This window comes from Helobdella robusta (genome assembly GCF_000326865.2).
Source record: "Helobdella robusta unplaced genomic scaffold HELROscaffold_8, whole genome shotgun sequence".
NCBI classification, from domain to species: Eukaryota; Metazoa; Annelida; class Clitellata; order Rhynchobdellida; family Glossiphoniidae; genus Helobdella; species Helobdella robusta.
Genome location: NW_008705459.1, coordinates 5,784,130 through 5,795,319, shown reverse-complemented (window position 1 = coordinate 5,795,319; position 11,190 = coordinate 5,784,130). Strand labels below are relative to the sequence as shown.

Genomic DNA, 11,190 nt, shown 5'->3' with positions numbered 1-11,190 from the left:
AAAAGCAGCCTGGATCGTGAGGATTTGAAAAGTCTGGCATACGATGCACTCATTCTTCGGAATAAATACACTAGAGGAACGTGTAGAAGACAGCTAACCAAACAGAATAATTTTTATAACTATTCGAATAACAGTAGCTTCAGCGCTGAAAGCTCTAACAACAACAACAATAACAACAACATTAAAGATGCCAATAACGACCATAACAACATCGATAACAACACTAACATTAACAAACATTTGTGTGACATTAATCATAGTTACACAGGCTTTAGTAATGCCGACTTTATTGTGAATACTCACCGTGTGAATGCACGAAATTTCTCACATAATGACATTTTCCATCAAAGCCACAACAATTACAGCAACGCCAGTTGCAGCAGCAACAATCGCAACAACAATTATAACAGCAACAACAGCAATGACAGTTTATTCAACGTCAGTAAAAACATTTCCAACATCAATAATGACAATTCCTGTCATATCATCTGTTCATCTAGCGCAAACCACAACATCGCTAACAAACTTCACATTGACAGCAGCAACAGCAGCAGCAACAACAACTACAGCAACAACAGCAGCAACAACAACAACCACAACAACGGCAACAATAACAGATTAAAAAAACGAAAGTTATTTTCGCAATTTCGTAGCAAGTGCAAGAGTTCTGATAGCGACTTCTCAAAACGCGTTGACGGCTGCTACAACTACAACAAAAACTACAAAAACTTCAACAGCTTCCAATCCTTACTTGGTACATACAACAAGAATAATGATGATGAATATAGCGATGAGAATGAACGATTGGAAAACATTTACGAGGACAACAACAACAACAACAATAACGACGGCATTGATGACATCAACTACAATAACAACAACAACAACACCGACAACAGCAATATAAGCGTTATCACCAGCCATTGCAATGATGTTACTGGCGTTGTTTTGCCCAATAAGCTTAGCCCGCTTGTGGAAGCAGCAAAAAATAAAAACAAACAACCTAAAATTAAAGTTGCGCGCTCAATTGGATTACGAAGGAATGCTGACGACGATGTTGTTTTTGTTGGGAATGATGATAATGAGCTAGATGATGACGGTAATGAGGTTGTTGCTGATGATGATGGCTTATTTGAAAATGAACACAGCAATGTTTTTTGGTCCACAAAAAGCTTTCAAGAGTCTAGAAGCCATATTAGTCATGATTTAGAAGAAAAAACACAACAACAACATAATCAACGTTCAAAAGAAGTTCATCTTTCATGTCAACATTTGCAGCAACAACACCAACAACATCAGCAACAACATCATCATGAACAACTACAACACTGCAAAATCGACATGATATTCAACTGCCTCAACCCAAAACTCCAACACCGAAAAAATATTTCCACAACGCCAACAACAACATCAAACGCGACAACAAACTCATCATCAATGGCTCTGTCCACCACATTGGCAACAACAACGACAGCAGCGGGGGCAGCAACGACATCAAACACAGCAGCAACCACAAACGCACAACAATTATCTCTACAATCGTCACCACCTTCACCGCCGTTAACTTCGATGACTAATAAAAAGTGTGGCTTCCGTTTAGGAAAACGTAAATTATTGACGGACAAGAGGAGGTTCGTTTCAAATTGTTGTCTGGTCTGTGCTCTCTTCGGAATTGTGGCCATGATTGTTGAAACTGAAATGACCATGGCTAATGTTTACGACAAGGTCAGTGCATCAGCCGTTCATTTCTCAACTCTGTTTGTAATATTCTAAGAAAATGTTCATGAAAATGTTTCGATAATTTTTCAAATTGATACGAAAAAATTCACAGTAAGCTACTGCATTAAACAAATTTTTTGGTTATCTAGACCAATAATCTTAGGCACACATTTTAATAATTTTGTTAGGTTTATTTTATTTGCTCATTTGCCTAAATTTAACTTCAAAATATGTAATTATATGCATATTGTTATAACCGTTTAAAATGGTGGAATTACGCTATATAGTTAATTATTGTTATATTTGTTATCTTCGTTATTATTGTAGAGGCCATATAAGGGTTGCGAATAGAGAAGTTAGCAGCGAGAGATTTGAAAGCGAAGTCGCAAATTTGATTGGTGTAGTTACTTGGATTAGTTTAGTGTCTTTATTACTGTGGCTTTCAAATAAACGTTCAACTAAGTTGGCGTATCGGAAATCTCGGACCTACGGATTAACGACAATGGTAGTAATGAGCGTCAAAGTTTACAACATTGGTGTCAAAAGTAAAGGAATCTCAATGTGCTTTTTCAAACGTCTCCATTAAATCAAGTTTATGACTCTTTCAAAACGCACACACAAACACACAGACACACACAAACACACATTATGCACATACATACATTCTATATGCAAACTTTGTTATACACAATGGAATTCAATACATTGTACATAAATATAGGCACAAGGGCATACACAGTACACACATATATACACAAGTGCATACACACATATATACACAAATGCATACACACATATATATACAAAAATACATACACACATATATACAAAAATACATACACGTACATATGAAGACTTTAATAATTTGAACGGATGTATCTATGTAGGTATCGCACGTATTTATGATATGTGCGGTTCGTTATACCTTTTTGCCTACTCTACTTATAATGATTAATTACTTCAAACTGAACTCTATGTACATGTTTCCATAATCCTTTCATCACATGTCTCTGTTTTTTGATGTTCACATTGTTCACTCTGTGTGATTTATGCTGTTTGGGCTGTTAATAACAATTGTAAATATGATGGTTAACGTGTTGATGTTTTATAATTATAAGCCATATTATTTTCCGTCGGTTTAATTGAATTAGAAATGTTATAAGTAAATTTTATTAATTGAATGTTTGTGTTTTATGATGTTTCATGTTTTATGTCTCCGCTTAGTTGTTTTTAACGTATATAAACAAATGTTTCTGTCTGTTTTGATGTCATGTTTATGAACGTATGCCTCTAAAATTCAAAGGACGCATTTTAGTTTGGTGCATGTTGTATGTCATTTCTTCATCCATACATTTGTTCTTTTTTGGGTTCGTTTATTTGTTAGCTCATCCATTTATCCATACGTTCACTTGTTTATCCATTCGTTCATTTATTTATCCATTGGTTTATTCGTTCGTCTATTCGTTCGTTCATTCATTAATTCATTCAAAGTATGTTGGTTGGTGGATGTAGATGACATATTGTAGATAGATCTAATTATTACTGCATCACATACCTGCCTGCCAGTACGTGCTAGCTATCAATCTTTAAGAACTCAACTATAAAAGAATACTTTCTTCATGGTTGATCTGATCTTATTTTATTTTTGTTAGTTAATTGTTGTAAATTTTTTTCTTCAATTTCTGAATTTAAAATTTTCCAAATTTTCAATTAAATTTTTGTAGCTATTACCCTGTTACAACTTTTGGTTTGGTGTTATATTTTTAACATTTATTCACATTTTCATTCAGTTTCGAATAATTTATTCATTTAGTGCTCTATCCATCTATCTATTTACTAATTCATCTATCCATTTATGTATTCGTCTATCCATCCATCTATCTATCCATCCATCCATCAATCTATCTATCAATCACTCATTCCCATATCAGAAATGATAAGAGACATTTGCAAATGTGACTGACCACTGCAGTCTTTCATTCATTAATCATTCCGTCGACCAAGCTTCGTATTTTCATTACCATTCATTCATTCAATGTTATCTACACCATCTGGAAAATGGTGTTTTAATGTTAGTATTGTTTTTTGATCGTTCGTTCATCTGTTCACTTGTTTATCAATCCATTCATTTAATAATTTATCATTTCATTCATCTATCTAACCAATCATTTACTCAAATCAATCCATTCATTCATCCATCCATCCATTCATTTATCCATCCATCCATCCATCCGTCCGTCAGTTCTTCCGTCCGTTCATCCATCTATCTACCCATCTATTCATCCACCCATCCATCAATTCATCTATCCATCCATTCATCCATCGACATATCCATCAAAATGATTTATTTTTTCTCTTTCTCTGCTAACGATTTTCCAGCCAAGATGATAATGACCTAAACCACAACTAATTTCCGCAACCGACTGCCTCATTAATTATCCCCAGAAACATTTCCATCATCGGATTACATGTAGAGTCTGTCTTTTTCGCTCTGAAGTATGTATGTTTTTATGTATGTATACGTGTATGTTTATATGTATGTATGTATGTATGGATGTATGGATGTATGTATGTATGTATGTATGTATGTATGTATGTATGTATGTATGTATGTATAAACTTTAATAAATGCATTCATGAATAAATACAAACTTTTATATTCAATTGCCTAATAAAACATGTAACGTCGATAATGGTTTTTAATACAGTAAACGTACGTTAATGTTGCTATGTGCGCGTATTATGTATGCATGTATGTATGTATTTTTATGTACATTTGTCCGTGTCGTCTGACGTTCAGTATTTGTACAAAAATTTGTCCTCATGTACATACAGCCTGTCGGCGTACAAATTGATCTATTCATTTGGAGGGTACGTGTGTCTGTACGTGTATGTTTGTATAAACTGAAGCGCGGATGTTTGTATACGGATATTATGTACGCGAGCTTGTGTGTACGTGTATATATATATATATATATACATATATATATATATATATATATATATATATAAGTGTGTGTGTGTGTTGGTAATAGACCATAATTTTTACAATATTCTATAAATTCTACCGAATGTTTGGCGTTAACATGTGTGTGTTTGTGTGTGTGTGTTTGTGTGTGATTTTGAATTTAATTAGTATACAGTTTTGCAAAAGTCAACTTAAGCACGGTTTGCTTATAAAAATAATTCGCAAGAACCAAATTATATCGTATTAAATTTGTTTAAAATGTAGTTATTGTTAGTGGCAAGAGTAGTGCTGGCTTCAAAAATTGTAGCGGTAAGTATTTGTGAAAATGTTCATACATGAGCCACAATATAATGTATTGTAATATAATGAAACTGTTATTATTGCTACAATTCTAGTTGCTACCATTAAGCGATTGATTTATCCACACGAGTATGTAACGTATTAGTGGGTTTTTTTTTGTCAATGATTTTGTTTCGTTTGTACTTTATTTCGTTGGTGTATAAGTGGGTATGCGTATGTGTGTGTGTGTGTGTGTATACGTTTGCATGTGTGTTTGTAAACAGAAGATAATGTTTGTTGCACAATTACAAATTTTGTCTTTTTTGTGGTTCCTTGTTACCTATATAAAAGTTAATAACATATTGGTATGAATATTTCTTCGTCCTCTTTCTCGTGGCTTATCTTTTCAGGACATTGGCGACCATCGACCTCTACAAAACCCAATCTTTAACACTTTGTAAAAGTTGAAATGTGTATGAATAAATTATGTTCATGAATATTCATGAGGTTTTAAATGTTAATTAATATATATTTACAAATCAAAATCAGTTTTTTTCCTAACACAAATTATATGCAGTAAAAACATTGAACATTAACTTTTTTTAATTAACAAAATTTGTTTTTTAATTTTGATAATTCTTGCACGCATGTTTTTTTTTCATAGGAACCAAACTACGCGCCCTAACGCAACATGAACGTGACACGCAGCTATGTAAATAAGAAGATTTCAGATAGATGTTGCTGCGTGGGAGTATTGAACTAGATTCACCACTCACACACACACACACACACACACACACACACACACCACACACATAAAAACACACACATAAAAACACATCGTATAAAATACTTCCACACACACACACACACACACACACACACACACACACACTCACATCCATGTGTACTGAGGCAAACTTAACAGAATTTTTTTAACATATTGAATTTATTATCGACTGTGACAACCAATATAAAATACAAAAACATTTCTCTTGTCTCTGCTTTAAAACAAATAAGAATATTAGAATTTTTAAAAAAGTCGTGTGAAAAACAATGATGAAGGAATGAACATATTTATGAATAAAATGAAATTATTAAATACGTTTTTAATTCATTTCGAAAAAATTGTAGTATCGCTCACTTTACCGACATAGACATTGCACTTCATTTCATATTTCAGAAAAAATATTTGTTATAACATAGATATAAAAACGTCAATCTCCTCTGCAGCAGCGTGACGTCAACAACATGGTCACTGCAGCATATTTTATCTTTGCTGGCTCCCTTTCGCGTATCTATGGTAACCAATGGTGACGTCATTTTTGTGTGTTATAGTTGGGTTGTTTAATTTTGCTATTGTCATTATTATTTATAAAGGATAATTTTATTTGTTTATTTCTGATGATGGGTGATTATGATTTGTATCATTACAAATGCTACTACAACTTTATACTTACTCAGCGTTACGTGCGTAAGTACAATTACATCTTCACTCTTTACAGGTTTTTAAATTTATTTTTTAATCATATTTGAAATGCTTTAGACATAAAAAATAAACTAAGTGGTTGAAAATAAATTTTTTACAAGAATTTACAGAAAAATAGACAAAAATATAAAATAACTCGAGACGAAATATTTGAAAAAGAAATCGTATATAAGACTTAAAAATTCAAAATTTTAAGCTTCGCTGTTTTTCAAGCCATTTTAAATCTTCTGAAGTTTATTCTAGCCTATTTCGTACTATATTTTCTAGTTCCTCTCCAGTTTGTTGATTTATAATTTGATTTATTTGAAAAAAATGTTTTTGTTGACATTCTAAACCTTTTTGCTTGTTTTCTTTGTTTAGAATTTTTATAAATTATTTGCAAATAGCCACAGAAATGTAAAAGGTTGAAATAAACTATAAAACCAACACTAAACAAAGCAGAACTCTCTTAAAATGGCAACATAGACATGAAAAAAAATAAAATGAACTACGTAATCAACATCAGATAATCTAGAAATATATTCAAAACTAAAAAAATGTAACCTGGCTAAATTAAAATTAAAAAAAAATTTGGTGATTCGGTAGTTTGTTGGACGAGTAAGTGTGTGAGGACTGAACTAAAAGTTGTACGTTCATAGCACATGCAGGATGCTGTAACTTGAGATAATGTTCTCATAATGCTCCCATTGATTCTCTCTTAATGTTATTTTACGATCTACAAATAATTATTAAGTTTTTTAAGATATAAAATTTCAATTTGAAAAAAAATCCAGAAAAACTAAAATAAAATTACGAAGGTTTAGTGGTTCTGAGTCGATTTATTTTTAACAGGAATTTATTTGGCTTCATGATTACGCAAAAAATTTTAACAGTAAGCTTAGTGTGTAAAATATATAGCTACACTGCTACTACTGCTGCTACTACTGCTGCTGCTACTACTACGGCTGCTACTAATACCTACTACTACTACTACTACTGCTGCTACTACTGCTGCTGCTACTACTACGGCTGCTACTACTACCTACTACTACTACTACTACTGCTGCTGCTGCTGCTGCTGTTGCTGTTGTTGTTGCTGCTGCTTCTTCTATTTAGATTTTAATTCTGAATAAATCTTTTGCGAGTGAATTTTGAAAATAAAATTTTCAAAAATAATATTTACATTATTTTCTTCGTACCACAAGCGCGGAGGGAGGCACTTGGTAATTGGTTCAGAATGGACTTTACATCAATTTTATACCTACACTGGATGAAATTTAAAACTGTTTAAAAACTTTAAAAGGGTAACATTTTAAGTGGCGATAGATACAGGACCATGCTGACTTATAACATTACAATGATGATAATTATGGTAATGATGATGATAAAATAAGATGATGATAATGGTGATGACGTATTGATGAAAATGATAAAGGTTTTGTGTGTTCTTACATGTATAGGATTCATTCAATTAAGCTCACTTTTCAATATTTGTGACAGTTTCATCTATAAAATTCTACCAAATTGTTGAATTAAATTTTGATCGTTGGTATTTTCTTAAGGTAATGGAATGATGTGTTTTGAATTGTGGATTGAATTGTGAAACTGATGAAATTCAGATGAAATTTGTCATAACAATGTGCCACACCGAGATTGCCAGTGATGATGTTTGATAAATCATATTGATGTCATAATGATGTCATATTGAGGTTTTTTTGGTTTTTTACTGATGTTATGTGTACGTCATGTTAATGTTATGTTGATGTTACAGCGTTTTCTGTTCTTTTGTTCTAAGATTATCAACGATTTTGTCAATTTGTCTTGCTTCTTCTTCAAATTATTCAATCTTCAAATTAAAAATTTAACGTTCAGAAATATGATAACATCGGAGAAACACGTCTTAGCGAACTGAGTAAACGTTTCTGGAAAATTTAGTTAAGATAGAAAACGAATCGGCTTAGCGTCAAGAAGAAACTTGAAAATCACAAAAAGATGTAAGATGAAAAGGCTTACAACAACAAGAACAACATCAACAACAAAAACAACATCAAAAAGAATCAAACATAAATTAAGGAAGCCAGCACAACCCTAATTTTTGACATTTAAACCTAAGTAGAATACAAAATTGTTAATATCGAAACATCAAACGGTCTGACGGAGATGTAGCACTGCAAATACACGATTGAATATTCACAGGATTTTTTTTAATTACATCACAAAAATCACCGTACACATCAAAAAACAAATTGTGCCTAGAATCATCTATTCTAATTTCATGAAAAAAGCAATTTCAAATGACGTCAAAAAGGCCAAAATCAATTTCTTATTTGTGAAAAGCAAAAAACTCAAATAAAAAAAATGACAAAGAAGAAATAATGAAATGCGTTGTTGACTGCTCAGAATGACGTGTGAATATAAAAAATGTACGTACGTGTATGCGTGTGTGTTTGTGTGCGTGCGTGCGTGTGCGTGCGTGCGTGTGCGTGCGTGCGTGCGCGTGCGTGTGGGTGCGTGCGGATGTGTGTATACAACACAGATGCATCTATAAATATTAGTGTATATATCATTGTATATATGTGCTTATGAACATATATTTTGCATTAGTTTTTATACTAGAGTTTCCTCTCATAGTATGAAATATTGTGGTTGGTTCATCTTCTCACAATTTCATCAGCGTTTGTTTGGGAAATTCTAACCTATTTTTTAAATACCAAATACATTGTTGAAAAAATTTGCCACATGTTGCATATATTGTTAAAAATTGCAATTCTCTTACCAATAATTGCGTGTTTAAACATGTTACTTTCATATAAAATATGGTATGTTCTATGGGTTATCAGTTTTCTAAAACACAATTCCATTTAACTTCACATATACATAAAACAGTAAATAAGTGTGAGATGTTATTAAAAAATCATAATTGAATCTCAAAAACTAACCAAATATGAACGCTACTTATTGGAATAAATGAATACCCAGACCTAAATTAATTCCAAATAAGTTTCTGATAAGTTAGGAAGGAAACCGCATGCGTTATTAATTTTATTTATAAATTTGAGAAGTTTTAACTAGTCAGAAACAATATGACATTAATGTTTTTTAAAAGAATTTAAAATAATTTTCAAGTTTTCAAAAGTTTAAAAAAATTATTTTAAATAAATAATTTTATGAAAACCTGGTAAACAAAATCATTCAAAATTAGGCATTCAAAAGCAAACATTCGATCAAGGAAGAGAATATTTTATGGGAAAAATACATCAAACAAAAATGATGTTTTTCAAAACAAACAAATAAAACAAACATACAAAGGCAAACATACAAAGAAAACATACAAAACAAACAATATACAAAGAATCATTAAACCTACTAATGATAGAGTTACAAGACTACTATCACAGCGTGACAACATGCAAATTTTAATTAACATAATACTACTACTCTCCGCATTGAATTTTACGATACCTGTTTGCAACGTGGATTCAAATTTTAATTAAAATACACCCAAAGACTTTATTTGTTTTGGTAATTTGGGGCATTTGTATATGCGTATTGCTGCGAAATACCTAATGTATATTTATGTACGTTACATGTTTGTTGTATAAGTGTGTGTCAGTTTTTTTCCTTTTGTGTAATGTGTGTATGTACGTTCGCTCATTTGTTTGTCGTTCGTGTTTATGTTTGTATGTGTGAACGTATTTCTATGTTTTGTGTTGGTGTTAACGTTTAATGACATCTAAAAATTGTTGATTTGCTTGTCATTGAAACATTTTGATTTTTAAAGAATTTTTAAAATGCACGTCTGGTATACTATTAACAAGTCATTGTTGTTGTTTGTTGCTGTTGTTTGTTGTTGTTGCTGCTGTTGTTGGAGTTGTTGTTGCTGTTGTTGTTGTTTGTGTGTCTTAACTTGGTAAAAATCAAGGTGAAAATCTTAGCAATTTTTTTTTATTTTGATATAACTCTTAACTATGTACATTTGACTCGACGGCTTTACATTTGCTTGTTTCTATTTTTACTGCACGTTCATGCTAATTCAATTTTATTCTCCTATGTTTGTATAGAAGATTTCCATCCTCTGAATGAATCAGAACGATACTATTGTTTATTATATGTGAGTAGTATATCTGTGTGTGTGTGTGTGTGTGTGCGTGTACGTGTGTGTAAGTCTGCCTGCGTGTGTGTACGTGTACATGTGTGTGTTGTGTGTGTGTACATGTATGTATGCGCGTTGCATGCAGTTGCATAACAGAGAACGTACATCAACATTTACTTTTGCTATCGCAAACTTGCATTCGTCTTTCTCCGAATCAGAAATTATTTTTAATTTGCTTTCTTCTGAAGAGAATAAAAATTACCATCGCATATGCTCATGCACACATAGATAGCCGTACATTCATGTAGTATACACACTCCCCACACACACAAACACAAACACACACACACATACATACATACATACAAACAAAATCAAATACAAACTTGTGTTGTTTTTCTATTTTTAGGTAAAAATGTGTACAGCAAATGTACGCAACATACAAATAGGTTTATGCGTGTGTATAAGTGTGTGACGTTAGTGTATATGTGTGTATAAGTATGTGGTGTTTGTTTATGTGTGTGTGAGTGTTTTTGTGCCTGGCTGTCTTTCGTGCATTAATCTTGTTTTTGCATTAGTGGCTCCATTTCGGCTGGACACATCGTAATGTCGTCATCGTTGTTGTTGCTGTGTTGTTTCTATTTTTGTTATTGTTTTTGTTAT

The 11,190-nt window shown here is 32.1% G+C and overlaps 1 protein-coding gene across 1 annotated transcript in view; it reads left to right on the top strand.

Annotated features, from left to right (window-relative positions):
• Nucleotides 1–1,569: 1,569 nt before the first annotated feature.
• The window catches only part of HELRODRAFT_108545 (hypothetical protein), a gene marked incomplete at its 5' end in the record, with an annotated part of 17,329 nt that continues 7,708 nt past the window's right edge, over nucleotides 1,570–11,190 (top strand). The window contains one exon of the mRNA XM_009032369.1: nucleotides 1,570–1,725. Within this exon, the coding sequence (XP_009030617.1) occupies nucleotides 1,570–1,725 (156 nt within the window). The remainder of the gene's footprint in view (nucleotides 1,726–11,190) is intronic.